Source organism: Bacillus rossius, chromosome 3 (assembly GCF_032445375.1).
Source record: "Bacillus rossius redtenbacheri isolate Brsri chromosome 3, Brsri_v3, whole genome shotgun sequence".
NCBI lineage: Eukaryota > Metazoa > Arthropoda > Insecta > Phasmatodea > Bacillidae > Bacillus > Bacillus rossius.
In genome coordinates, this window is record NC_086332.1 from 40,023,425 (window position 1) to 40,038,044 (window position 14,620).

The 14,620-nt window shown below is 39.1% G+C and overlaps 1 protein-coding gene across 1 annotated transcript; it reads left to right on the plus strand.

Moving 5' to 3' along the window:
• Positions 1 to 751: 751 nt before the first annotated feature.
• LOC134530546 (integrator complex subunit 14) lies at positions 752 to 12,968 on the plus strand. The gene is made up of 5 exons (XM_063365466.1): positions 752 to 1,053; positions 3,929 to 4,099; positions 5,364 to 5,729; positions 8,567 to 8,717; positions 12,154 to 12,968. Exons 1-5 carry the CDS (start codon positions 892 to 894, stop codon positions 12,816 to 12,818), a joined length of 1,515 nt encoding a protein of 504 aa, XP_063221536.1. The 5' UTR covers positions 752 to 891; the 3' UTR covers positions 12,819 to 12,968.
• The last annotated feature ends 1,652 nt before the right edge of the window (positions 12,969 to 14,620 follow it).

Sequence of the window (14,620 nt, forward strand, 5' to 3'; positions counted from 1 at the left end):
TCAGTTATCGTTTGCTCTTGTGAACATGCGCACGCTGTGATTACAAATTCTTCAGACTCCTGACGTCATGAATCATTTTACGAACGAATCAGACCGGGCGCGTGACCGGTTCTCTCATCTCGTTCTCTCGTTCTCTCGTTCTCTCCGCGTTTTCGTTCTTCCGAATCTTTCAAGGTACCGGCTCTCAAAGAGCCGGTTCTTTACATCGCGAACGAATCGCAAGATTTCGTTCTCTCAAAGATTCGTTCTTTTTGAACGAATCGTTAACGAACGACCCATCACTAATTTCCACAACAATAGAACAATATGGCGATAACTAAGTTTTAAAAATGAATTCAACTACGCCCCAGCATTGTCTCCTGACAATTCCTAACTCGGTAGCATTAAATCTAGAATAATATTTGATAACCTGATAAAATTCACTCATACGGCACGTCAGTTCTCCTGAGTATTTATTGTAATATTGATTCACATGCTACATACACAGAAGTTTTTATTTACATGAGACTCTGAACAATACATGTTCATAAAACCAAATGTACTACACCATCGCTTTAAATTTATATTTTTCAAATCAGATAGCTTTTTTTTTTGTGCAATAAACAAGAATTCGGGTATATTAAATGTCAAAAACGATGTTAAGATAAAGCTACCTAGTTTTTTCTACTAAGCGATAAGTAAACACAAGAAGAATTTTATTTGAATGTTCTGATATCATACTTGCGTGTCTTCTAGAAAGTTCAATTTATAATCTAAGGGACTAAGTTGTAATATTTACTAACAATGAAACACATGTGTTACTTCGAACCGACGTCAATTAATGTTAAAAGATTATTTGACCAGTTGTAAAATAAACCTTTAGCTATTGAAGTTCACAACGTTTAATAAATAATGCCTACCGTTATAGTTATCGATGTTTCGTTGTCTATGTCAGAGCCTATTGAATTACCTGAAACAGGAGAAGTAGTCACCAAACAATTTTTAGCTGTTCAAGGCGTAAATACGCTCCTAGATTATTTGGCTGCAAACTGTAAACTTGAGTACGTCTCTGTGGTAAGTTTACCCTAAATATAGTAGCCAATGTAAGATTATAATGAAACTTTACTTTTTATAACTTTTTAATTAGTGTTGAATTGAATTGAATATTACGCTCGCCCAAGGAAAGCGTTCCTAACCCTTTTCATTCTCCTTCATACCCTCTGGAGCTTCCACACATGATCTCTCCACCCCTTATTCCTACCTCTGTGTATCCTAGTCCCCAATTACCCTCTCCCTTTATCACCTTATTCAGTCTGACTAAACTTTCCACCCATCTTCCCCCTTGTAATGCTTCCCACCCAAGCTCCTTAATCATCTTAGCCAGACTATGCATTTCTTCCTCTTGCCCTTCCTTTCTCCTCCACATAACCATCATCTACCTTGTTGCTCTACACTGCAGGTCCCTTATCTCATATCATAGCTGCATACTCCATCACATGGCCTGACCAATGTGGAGTATGCCTTCTCCCTTACCCACCTCCCTGCCCTCTGCAGGGTTCTGCCAAGCAGCCCCAGCACCTTCCTATCCGTACTCACCACCCGCTGAACCTGCTTTGCCCATCCCAGGTTATTTTGCAAGGTCACCCCCAGGTACTTATACTCTTCGGCCTCCTTTATCTCCTGCTCCTTCCACATATACACTTCCCTCATTATTTTCCTCTTCCTCGAGAGTCTGACCACCTTCGTCTTTTCAACATTCAGCAACATACCATTCTCCTCCGTCCATCCTTCCAGTCTGCTCAAGTCACCTTGCAGACGTAATCCATCCCCCACCACCTCATACACTACGCAATCATCTGCAAATACTTTCATCCTGGCTTCCATCCCGGCTTCCATCCCTTTCCGATATTGTTCATCATTATCGTGAACCATAGGGGCCCCAACACCCCCCCCTCCCCCCCCCCCTGTGGAACTCCTGACGTCACTTACCCCTCTCCAGACCTTTCCTCACCCACCCTCACCCTCTGCCTTCTATCCCTCAGGAAGTCTCCTACCAAGCTAACCACTCTCTCATCCTCCTTCAATATCTCTACCTTCTCCATTAGCCTCTTGTGTGGTACTCTGCCTTTTCAAAGTCTATGAATATTGCATCCATCTGCTTCCTCCCGTTCACGGCTTCCACCAGATCCTCCAGCAACCTCGCCATCTGTGTTTCACATGAGAATCACCTCCTGAATCCATGTTGTCTATCGTCCACCCAACCTAGGTCATTCATTACTTCCACCCCATATGTGCCTAGAAGCCTCTCATTACTTTCCCTGCACAGGACGTTAGGCTGCCTGGTCTGTAGTCTCCCAGATTTGTCCTATGCCTACCTCCCTCGTAAATTAGTACCACTACCACTTCTCCTCCTCCAGGGATTGTTTGAACATCACAGTTAAGTATCTACATACCTTGCTCACCCCCCAACTTAAGGTGACTGTTCCCTATCCCGTCCGTACCAGATGCCTTCCTCCCCTTTAAACTCTTGACCCTCTGTTGCACCTCTTCCATCCTTATCTATAAACCTCTCTGTTCTGCTGTGTTTGCTACTTTCCGACACTCCCATACCTTCCCCCTTACAGTCACAGATAGGTACTGCTCCTGTAGCAAATTTGCCTTCTCCCTGCCCTCCCTGCATTCCCGCTCCTCTCTTCCTCTGAGCACCGCTATTCCTTTCTCTCCCTTCACCCTTCGCACATAGCTGTAATGATCTGCCCCATCATTTCCTTTCCACCTTTCTCCCATTAGCCTTTCCATGTATGCATCTCTTGCCTCCCTTGTTTTCATCCCCTTTAAATATTGTATTAAATAGAGAGAAAAAAAATTAATTACTGATATAAACTGTGATAACTGTAGTTTTAATTATAAAAATATAATTTAAATTCTTATTATGATACTGTCATTCACTCACTCACACATGAGTTTATGTATTTAGAGAGCCTATGTTTATATTAAGTTTTTTTTTTTTAAATACCTTGGTAGACTTTTGGTGTCCAGCATGCTGGTAGAGGCTGTTCCCACGGCAAGGTGTAGTGACTGTGAAGGTTGTTGACATTGTTTTGGTTTCATGCGTGGGTATTAAAAGTTCACAATTTTATTTTGAACGGGTCCCAAGACTGTGACACGAGCTTAAAAATGCAAATTGCCCAGATAAATGTTAAGGAGTGTTTGGTTCAAGTATTTTATGTAGTATTAGAAGAACTATTAGTGAATAGAAGCCAATTATTTTGCTGTGTTGTTAGCCATGTATGTTTACTTTTATAATATGTAATAATTTTTTTAAGTAAAAGAATGTCAGCATATGACCAGTGTTCTATAATGACGTTGTGGTTATTTTTATTAAATAGAAAATTCTGACTTATCTTATTGTAACTCAAAAATTTTTCAACTAAATTGTTTCATTAATGTGATACATCAGTCTCGTTGGTTGCCATGTTTTTCCGTGCTCAGTGAAAGAGGTAGACGGATCGTAAACCATAAATTTCTAACACTTCCATAATCAGTTTTTATGTGAATGTGGACTGTTTGTCAGTGGTACCGTAGCCCTTGTATTGCAGCTATTGAATGGATTAAATACACCTGCAATTGGGCTTTTGCCCGGAGGAGAGAAGTCTTCCTCTATTTCACTCTCCCGTTCATTTTAGCTTTCTCCGTAACTCTCACTTCCAATACCTTCCTCAAACCAAATCCACTCCCACCCTGTCCTCACTAGAAATGATGTTTCCCTCTTTCTGTTCACCTCCACACATTCTGTTATCTTCCACTTGTGGTACTTTTAATGTGCGCCATGTATTGGACACCACAGATTTTCAGGGATGTATTGCAGTTAGCATATTTATGATCCAGAGCCTATTATTATCTGTAACCTTTTGGAGGATAATATTGAGTACATAATTATTCTTTCCAGATTGCATTCTCGTCCCTGTACGAGAGGGTGGTGCCGTTCACCAGAGACTTTGACAGCATCAAGGAAAAGATACAGCACTTGGGTGAATACAGCAGGACATCAATCGAGACCGCCCTGCATGGAGTTAATAGAATGGTGCTTGGAGAATGGGGGAATTCCACTCCTTGCCAGGTGCTGTATGATAATCATAACCATTTCAGGGTGTGGTTTAGTAACAATGATGAAAATTATTCAGTCAAAACTGTTTAAGGCCCGTCTACAACAGTCTGAACCTGTGGGCGGTCCGTGTCTTTATCCTAATGTGAAGGACTCACATTGTCACACAGAAAACTGCCCTGTCTACAATTGTGATGTCTGATCTCCAAATGTCCTGAATCCTAAAGTAGTCACTAGAGCGTAGTAAATTTTTTTTTTCATGTTTGTTTTTCAAACTGGAACCGGGAACTGAAATATTGTGAGTATTTCTGTTTTTCTGTGCTACCAAAGGTCACTTATTGGGACAAAATGTTAAAGTTGTCCAATGTATTCGGACCTGGGAGATTTGGACCATCGCCCACACCACGCTTGACGTCAGAGGGTCACGTGGACCAATCAGCGATCAGTGTCTGTCGGACACAGTTTAGGACATTGCAGTTGTAGACTGGCCATTACAATGGTGTTTTTACATCACTGATTAAGAAATGTTTACACTTCAATTTGGTGCACATTACAGTTTTCCACAGTTTTATTTCTCCTGCCAGTTAAGAAATTGCATGTCACCTGCTTCCCGTGGAACGTTTGAACGTTACTGTACTGCAATCGTGTATCCTCTCGACCATTGAAGTAGTTCCCTGAAGCACACCAATTACAAATTTTGTGCGTTTCTGTTTGCGGCTGTAACTTAGCATAGTTTCGTTTCCAGTCCTCTGTTCCTTATTAAAAAATGCTTATTTTTTCATTCCCTGCCACAAATTAATTTTATATAACTCACTTTGCGAACAATCTGTATGTACAATTTTTTTTTGTATTGGTTGTCTTTAGGTGTCATTGTCTTGTGCTCTTGAGTTAGTTTGTCTGGTTTTTTATTGTATGAGGCATTTGTTAAAAGAGCCTGCCTCTTAAATGCTTTGACATTATGACCAACACTGAATATCTGCAAGAATCATTATTATTAATCATAATTATTATTTTTTATTGATATCAGTTTCATTTAACAGTGTTCATATACTTTTAGCTGCATTTAAGTTTTTAACCCTTTTTTTTTTTAATTCTCATAAATTTTTAACTATAGGTATTGTCTATATTACCTTTACACATGCTAACTTGACACAACTACCGATCTAGATGAAGGCAAAAGCCGGCCGGCCGGCCAGGCTTCTACACTTTGGGGATGTGTACTAATAGCCTGTGCACGCATAGCACGTAGGACTGGCTGTAGTCATGAAGAGCTGTGCAGGTGGTCCTGGTGACGGACGGCAACCGTGGCATTGGCCCGCTGTCGCTGAAGGACTCGCTGGCGACAGCGGGGCAGCGCGATGCCTCCGCGCCCTTCCCGCTGCCCTTCTCGTTCCCGGGCCAGCTGAGCGTGATGTGTGTGGCAGCACCCGACTGCCCGGACCTCCGGCTCTCGCTACCACTGTACCGCCGACTGGCCGAAGCTGCAGGCGCGGGTAGCACGGTGCACGTTCCGGACGCCCCGTTGGGCCTCGACAGTGTGCGCGAGATGTTCCAGAAGCTGGCGGAGAACAACTTCTCCACGTTTGTCGGCACGCTCAAGTGCGGCAATCTCAGTTCCCGGGTTATACTGTTCCCCTCGCCCCAGGTACGCATCACCAGGTCCAGTGTAGGTGTCACACTGTGAAGTATGTATCATGTAGACAACAACATAACTAATACGCATGAAAATGCAAGAAAGTAAAATAAAGAAATGAGGAATTGTTATTACAATTACTATTAATACTTTAAATTCTTAAGTCACTTTATTGCAAATATATCTTCTGTAGTGAAACATTTACATTACAACCTATCAACAACTGTAAAAGATATTAAATTGAAACCTGTAAGAGTATGTTACTTTTGATAACATAACACGTTAAGTGCTTGATGTCAAAAAGAAGCATTAAAATAACTAATTAAATATTAGATTTATTGTTAAAAAAATTTAATTTGTATTGAAAAAAGAGAAAGAAATTAATAACATGCAAGTGAACACAACACGTGAAAGACATGCACACTTGACAGAATCATACATGGACATACACTTAATAATTATTAAAGTTGATAACAATACATATTGAAATATGAAAGTCATTCCAACTATTTCCTGGGAAAAATAATTTAGCTAGAATAAGAAATATCTACCTAGAATGGCCAATGTGATAAGCACAAACTATGCAAATGTCCTCACTCGTAGTAGAAAATTTCTCAAATCAAAAATTATATATTTCAAATTTCTTTAAATGAGTCTCATGGTAATTTTATATGAAATATTTCATGCGCCGGCAAAGTTCAGGCAAGTATTGTACAATAATCCTATATCTTGGACTACTGAACCTGTAATATCTGATAGCGCAGTATTTTCAATGGCTGTTTTATATAACTGAGGCAGAATTAACCATATAAAATTAATGTCAATGTGTACATTAAAGTTTTTATGATGTGTGAATGCAAGTGTTTCAATCACTCAAAATGTGATCAGGGCACGAAAATGTGGAAGCATCACTAGATTCTTTGCCAAACCAGAGTACAACGACTTTTCGAGATGGCCTACCTTGAGATGCTGCTGATATGAACTATCAAAAAACTTACATCATTTCGCAACACAGGTCAAAATCGTCGTACAAATGGTCACAATCTTGCAGTGTCAACAGGTCTCGGCACTTGCACCCTAATTTAAGTGCCATCGTTAACTTTTAACTGTAATTCGGGCCAGGTAAACGCTCACCCGACACAGGTGACGCTTCTCTTAGACCTGAACCCGAGAAGCTCTCCAGCATTCCAATTCCCATGATGCTACAGGCCTGACGCTCGAAAGATTCAAACAATCAAATTGTTTGGACATTTCAACGCCATGCTGCCCAAGCAGCAGCCAATCGCATCATGCCAACTGGAAATGCAGTCTAAACTACAAACAGTCCTTTTATACATAAAACCAAGTTTCATAACCAAAATAAACATCCTTGGAGTCTTATAATTATAAATAAATTGGTTAGAAACTAAAGATGATATTACCAAGACATACTATTTAAAAGTGTTCCAAAAACTTGTAAACTTGTATGAATATACCTCTGTACCAATGTTTTAGTATACTTCTAATAATTGCAAATTATTAATTAGATGTGTAGTCGTAGTATAGACTATAAGAATGTATACCTAGGTCTCTATCATGTCTCCAATACTCTGGTTTTCTCTTCTGGGAAAGCAGGAAACTGTGAAGTTCCAATCAAAGAAAAAACTTTATAATATTGAGCATCTGGATAGTTGAACACGTTGCACCATAATGCAATAAGATGATGTCCATTTTTATTTTATCACATGTTGGTGGTCAAATATTAGAAACTGCACTAAAAATCATCTCAGTCATTGCTAACCAACACATGATGCAAAGCAAAAGTGAATTCAGTCTGTGTTGATTGGTCATCACCTAGTATCACTGGCCTTGATGGTGGGACAGGTCTCGGACCACAGATGTGTTGCTAGTTGCTCGGTCCCGAGCGCCCTGTGAGCATGAGGATGCATCGTGACTCGGCCGTATTGGCTGGTCAAAGGACACTAACTATCTTTAGATGGTAAAATTTTTTATTACTTACAATGTCTGTCTTTGGAGAGAAATTTGTTTGAAACCACCAGCTGTGTGGTATACACGTATCCCACAGCTCATGTTGGCAGGATGGGGCTTAAGTGCAGAGGGTGGAGTTATTGGGGCAGGGCTTTCATAGGAACAGAGAAAAACAAGTATTTAAAGAAATAATTACTGACCGTTGCACACTAATATCGGTGAAGACAAAGACATGGACTCCTGCGGAACAGCGTTCATCCCTGACTGCAGTCCGCAAGAGACAACTGTTATGACATTTTTCAGCCCTTGGATTGAAATTATGTCAACAACAACACTAAGTTTAAAAAATGAACTATGCTGAACTGTCCTAGGTATTACATTAGAATTGACTTTGTAATTGTTGTGAGAAATCTTTTAAGATAAAATATTAAGTACAAATTCTGTAATAAGCTGTCAAAATAAATAAAACAAAAAACAAATGGCTAACAAAATTTTTGAGTGGTTTTGTAAATTTTAACTTATTAAATATTAAGTATTAAAATAAACCTTATAAAAAAATTATAATATTATGACATATACAGTAGAATTGGATTCAAATTTTGGAAGGGTTTTTGTTTAATGTTATGTAATTTTTTTTTCCCATAAAAACTTGCCATTAAAATATACTGTTTTAAAATTAAAAAAAAAAATTAAAAATTAACAGCTTTTATAATAACTACCTATTAACAGATATCTTTTAACTGTAACCTTAATGATAGTAAATGATAATTGTATTGCAGAACTCAGCTGTATTTACACTGAGTCAATTTGAGATAGTTTTTATTTTAATAATTGAGTTTTTTGTATATGAAAAATATGTGTTTATTTTAATTGAATTGCAGGCATATCATAAGGAGACAGATTTTGATGTCATCAAAAGGTCAATCTCCAACACAATAGATATCTGTGGGTTCATGGAGGTTGTCAATGTTGGAAGTCCGATGGCAGTTTCCAGACATCTCGTGCTCCCACACCCGACAACAAAAACAGAAGGTGAATATGTAGTAAAGTGCTTCTGTTCATACAACACAAGATCTGAAGGTCAATACTTATGTAGTTACTCCCTTTTAATATAAAGCATGTTTGATGGAAAATAATTCCATTATGAATTCAGCCTATATCAGGGGTTCCCAAAATTTTTCAGTTCGCAGCGCACTTACAGGTTTAGTATTTTGACGTGGCACCCTACCTAGTCAAAATATGTGTAGAATGGCGAAAAATGTAATAAAGATATTTATTTGATAAGCCTAGATACAGAAATTAAAAGAACTACAATCTCAGGCTCACATCGGTAATATATATTAGAATTGACACTCAAGAATATATTATTATTATTATTATTATTATTATTATTACTACAGAAAAATACTAAAAAAAAAAAAAAAAAAAATCTGTGTCAAGTTAATTAATGTGTCGTGTGAGCTGTGTGATCTCATCTCCGAATACAACCCAAGCGTGAGTACCGGCAAACACAACAAGTGGTGCATGATGTGTGCGCAATTTGAATTGTTTATTACGAATGTACTCTCTTTTATCGCATAATCGTCGCACGTATATTTTAGGGCGTCGAAATGTAAATAAAAAATCCTCTCGTGTAAACGTTGCATGATTTGGTCCTGCTATTAGTTTCCGAGGGCTTTGTGTGGGTATTTCTTCCGTATAAAATGATGTATTTTAAAGTATAAATCTAATATTTATTCGGACATTACCACTTACTTATTTTATTAACGGAAATACAAAGTTGTCTGATGTGTAAATTTTCTTTTAAAGACGTTTTTAAACATTATAACCTCTATCGGTTCGTTTACGTCGCTGCGGTGTACCGCTTACAAAAATTTAGCCAGCGCTAGTTGGCATCATTCATGTTTGGTTATGTTGCTTCCCGTATAGAGCGCGCACAAGTAGTCGAATATCGATATCTCGCTGAGTGCATGCAATGCGCGCTCTCTGTCGAGTGCCGAATTAACTACATTTGATAGCCCGCACTCTTTCGTGGTTGGTACTATGACAATAGTTACGCGTTCGTTCAGGCTGGCATTTGGATTACAGATTTTATTTTTATATTTAATGTTGAAGAAAGGTTTTTGTTGCATGACTTATTAATTTAAATTGTATGGCATGCTCTTTTGTACTTCACTTTTTAAATAAATGTACTTTCCATGAATGGGATTTGTTTTTAAGAATAACTTTAACTAACAAAAAAAAATTTTCGCATAAAAGTCGCACCCCTATTTTTCAAACTTGATTTTAGTATAAAATGTGCGACAATTATGCGATAAAACACGATAAGTAATGAAGTTTCCGGAGAAGAGAGGCGCCCCACAGCACAGTAGCGCACACTTTGAGAACCTCGTTTTGATGTAAAAACTTTACAGCTAACTGGTGACATGATGGTTGGAAACATATCAGTCCAGTGACCTTGTCAAGAGCGAGGTTGAGAGTAAGGACATGAGGTAAGGCCGATTCACACACACTTGTGATATGACCTGTCAACTTTGCAGATCATGATCGCGTATTGATATCTATTCACAATGGACAGTGTTTCATCCATCGTCTGGCAACTACACTCTTTAAGTATCCATCAGTTGCATGCAGTGAAACAAAAAAATATAGTCCCTAATTATCCAGCGGTCACGGCACAGTGACAGCACTATTTGCAACGGCACGGACGCGTGCCGGGTGTGTGTAAACAAAACCTTTCGAAGTCATAGAATATTTTTTTTTACAATATTTTCAATCTTGTTGGTGGATTCATGGGCTGGCCATGACACTCATGACACTGGTGTGTGTAAATCGGCCAGAAATGAGTGTGTGTGTGACAAGTGGCTGGTTCCCTTCACGTGCTTTTGATAGAGGGGGAAAAAACTCAAGCAAACCTTTCTTCTTCCCATGATAACTGGAGGCAGATTTATCATATTCTTTTTTCATCCATACGGTTATGTAGAAAACAGTATATTATAAGATTTCACTGAGTGCAGTGGCGTAGCCAGGATTTGTGTATAGGGGATGTTAAGAAGCATGCCCCCCCCCTCCCCCCCCATATTAAAGCTGGGGGTCCAGGGTCCTCCCCCGGGAAAATTTGGATTTTAAGGTGTAAAATAGTGCTATTTTAGCAGTTTCCGGTACTTATATTTAAATATTGTAATGGTAAAAATTTTATTAATTTTAATATGAAATTTGTTTGAGTGATGAATAAAAAATTAATTAATTAAAGATTTGGTGCTAAGGGGGGGGGGGGGGGTTGAACCCCAAACCCCCCCCCCCCCCTGCTTGGCCCCTGACTGAGTACAAAGAACTATAAGAATCTATTTATTTATGGTAAACATACCTCGAACGCACAGTGCCTGTGCAATGAAGGACTAATGGCTTGCTACAAAACTGGTTTTGAGTATAATGGCTGGTGTGTATCACCATCCAGCAATTTGATTAAAGACCTGCACAGATTCCTTTGTCATGATGGAGGCACAGGCTGGTGAAAGGGGTGAGTTAGCTGTTGTTTTCTGTGCCACGTGCATCATAAATTTTAGTGTCACGTTTTACTTCCTTTTTTTTATTTACAGGCATGGGAGAAAACCTACGTCGACACGTAGATACTTTTTTTTTAAAACAGTTGTATCATCATCCTTTGATAACCATTAGGCATGCAAGAATTATTTACGTTTTTACACAGTATAGTTCTTGAATACGTGTTTATATACAGGCTGTTCAAGTGGTACCAACCCCACCCATTCTTAAGTTGCAACGTAGAAATGTCTCAGCAGTGACGAGTTTGTGCATATTAAAGGGAACAAAATATAGTGTCCATGATAACAAATATCCGTTAAACATGTGTCAGTTAATCTAAGATTTGCTGTTATTCCATTTCCATGGTAGGCATACTGGCTGCAGTGCTACCAGTACAAAAAGGTAAAAATATCGTAGATGCTTGGTTAGACATAGATTGTCATTTTGGTCTAAATATCCTTGCGCCTACAGCGTTTAGTGTAATAACCATTTTCTGCATAATATTCCACAATCATCAGATCATCACTCATTGGCCATTGCTATATCTATGACTCACAAGCACTTTGTAAATATTGAATTTGAACTGAAAGTTTAGATTTTATCGTAGTTCTATGAATGTGTTTCTAATGTTTTATCCAGGAAAGGGTGGTGCATCGTAAATGTTTTAAGCAAAATGAATCTACAGATAGCCATATGGTGAAATTCAAGGGAATGGATAACATGAGTTTCCTGTGCGTAAAAAATGTATAATACTGGATGGTACTGTAAGTGTTGTATTTGCCTGGATTTTAGATGAGAATATATACATGTTATTGAGATTTACCTTGTTGATATTAATTTCCAGCCTGCTGCACTTACGTTATTGTCAAGCTACATCACAGTAACTGTGACGTAGAGATGTAGAGCGAGGGGTCCCCGCTCGCAGCTGTTCCAGCAGACGTGAACCTGGAGGTGGACTCCGACGACGAGTCGGGGGTGGACGAGGGCAAGCTGGCCTCGTTCTGCGTGCTGCTGCACGGCGCGCTCAAGGTGGAGGGCATGGCCGCGCTGTGCCTGCTGGCCGACGACTGGTTCGGGCTGGTGTGCTCGTGGGCGGACGGCAAGAAGAAGTCCAACCTGATGCTGACGGTGCTGGAGCCCGGCGCGGGGGCCGTGCCCTGGCTGGGAGACCTGCGGCGGCTGGGGTCGGCCGAGGGCCTGCCGGACGCGGCGCCCGCCTTCCCCGTGCGCCCCGCCGAGAAGCGCAGCTACTCCCAGAACTGCGTGGCGTGGATCCGCCAGGCGGGCCTCCAGTCAGACATCCAGAAGATCCTGCGGCACGCACGCAAGCTGCCCGACAAGACGCAGCAGTTCTACAAGGAGCTGAACCGTGTGCGGCGGGCTGCCGTGTCCTTCGGCTTCGTGGAGCTGCTGGACGGACTGGCCGGCGTGCTGGAGCGCGAGTGCACGCTGCTGCCCGGGGCCGCCCACCCCGACTGCGCGCTGCAGCTCACGCACGCCGCCAGCGTGCTGCGCAAGCCGTACAGCCGAGACGTCAAGTACAACATCACTCCCCTTCGCACCAAGTTCGTCAGTGGTGATAATACTTAGGTGTTCTTCAATCCAACTACACAGGAGGAGTTTAAGATACACCCAGATAACTTACCATATTATGGATATAGTGCTAACTGTATCATGTGTATGTTATTTACTAAGGAATATAAAATATTCAGTTTCATTTATAAACTGATAATATTTAAATGAGTTCAAGTTAACAGACTTCAACCTTATCGGTCTGGTTAAACACACTTATATGTGTGATAGATAATACTATTATAATGGAAAATGCAACATTTCGGTGCATCAGCTGAAGTTGTGAACTGGTAAAAAATGTCAAAGAAAAAACAAAAATATTGTCCTTGGGTCATTAAGTATTGCAAAATGGCCAAGATCTTAGCTATGACATGGTTAACACTATTTTTCCTTGTACACATCTGGCTGGTGCCAAACTCTTTGTTCAGTAGTCAATTAATAAGACTATTTACTGTGTTTTATCGCATAATTGTCGCACATTTTAAACTAAAATCAAGTTTAAAAAGTAGGGGTGCGACGTTTATGCGAGAGAAACAAATTTTAGTTAGATAAAGTTATTCATAAAAACAAAACCCATTCATGGAAAGTACGCAAGTTAAAAAAGTGCAGTATAAAAGAGCACTCCAAACAATTTAAATTAATAAGTCATGCAACAAAAACCTATCTTCAACTTTAAATAGAAAAACAAAATCTGTGATCCGAATGCGAGCCTGAATGAACACGTAACTATCGTAGTACACACTTACCACATAAGAGTGTGGGGCATTAAATGTAGTCAACTCGGCACTCAACAGAGAGCACGCATTGCATGCAATCGGCAAGATATCGATATTCGACTATGTGTGCTCGCTCTATACGGGAAGCAACATAACCAAGCATGAATGATGCCAACTATCCTTGGCTACATTTTTGTAAGTGGTACACCGTGGTGACGCAAACGAACAGATAAAGGTTGTAAGATAACGTTTAAAAACGTCTTTTAAAGAATATTTACACAAGGTGACAACATTGAATCCCCGTTAATTAAAAAAGTAAGTGGTAATGCACGAATAAATATTAAATTTATACTTTAAAATACATTGTTTTATACGGATAAAATACCCACACAAAGCGGGACCAAAAACATGCGATGATTACTGCCTAAAATATAGGTGTGACGATTATGCGATAATAGAGGGTATATAAAATATTTAATTGTTTGTCATGATATAATTTAAACACTACCCAAATGTCGTTCTGGCCTTTTTTTTTTGAGGGGGGGGGGGGGGGGGGGTTTACGAACGTAGAATAAGCAGTGATTTTTAAGGAAAGGTATAGTTTTTCTTCATTGGATATTTTAGGATGTCCAAAATTTGAGTAATCAAACAAATGAATGCTGCTTTAAGAAAGTTTACATTCTGAGAGTATATCATATATTGGCAAATATTTTAATAATTTTTTGAAAACATTTTCACTTTTATCTACCAACACAATTTCTTTAAGTTAATATTGGCTTATTAGAAAGTTTTTTTAAATCAAATGGAAAATTCTAAATCATCATCTTTTTTTTATATATATAAGTTTGATTGGTCTCAGCAGGCACAGGTGTGATTGGCAAATAGAAAATATGTAAAAAAATTTTAATTTATATCTAAATATAGCAAAGTAAAAAATTAAAATTTCAAACATGGACATTACAAAATTTAAAAAAAAAAAAAAAAAAAAAAATCACTGAATTTAATGCAATACAGAACTAAGAATTATTTACCACCATTTAAGGAAAAAGAGACCCAAAAATAAGCAAATAAAATATAAGAGGGTTTATTTCAGTACATACAACA

What these genes read in the sequence shown, in the direction of transcription:
- LOC134530546 (XM_063365466.1), top strand. Translation starts at nt 892, where the DNA reads ATGCCTACCGTTATAGTTATCGATGTTTCGTTGTCTATGTCAGAGCCT. An exon ending in TACTGTTCCCCTCGCCCCAG is followed by an intron (nt 5,730 to 8,566) that starts GTACGCATCACC and finishes ATTGAATTGCAG; the next exon opens with GCATATCATAAGGAGACAGA. An exon ending in CCCGACAACAAAAACAGAAG is followed by an intron (nt 8,718 to 12,153) that starts GTGAATATGTAG and finishes CCCCGCTCGCAG; the next exon opens with CTGTTCCAGCAGACGTGAAC.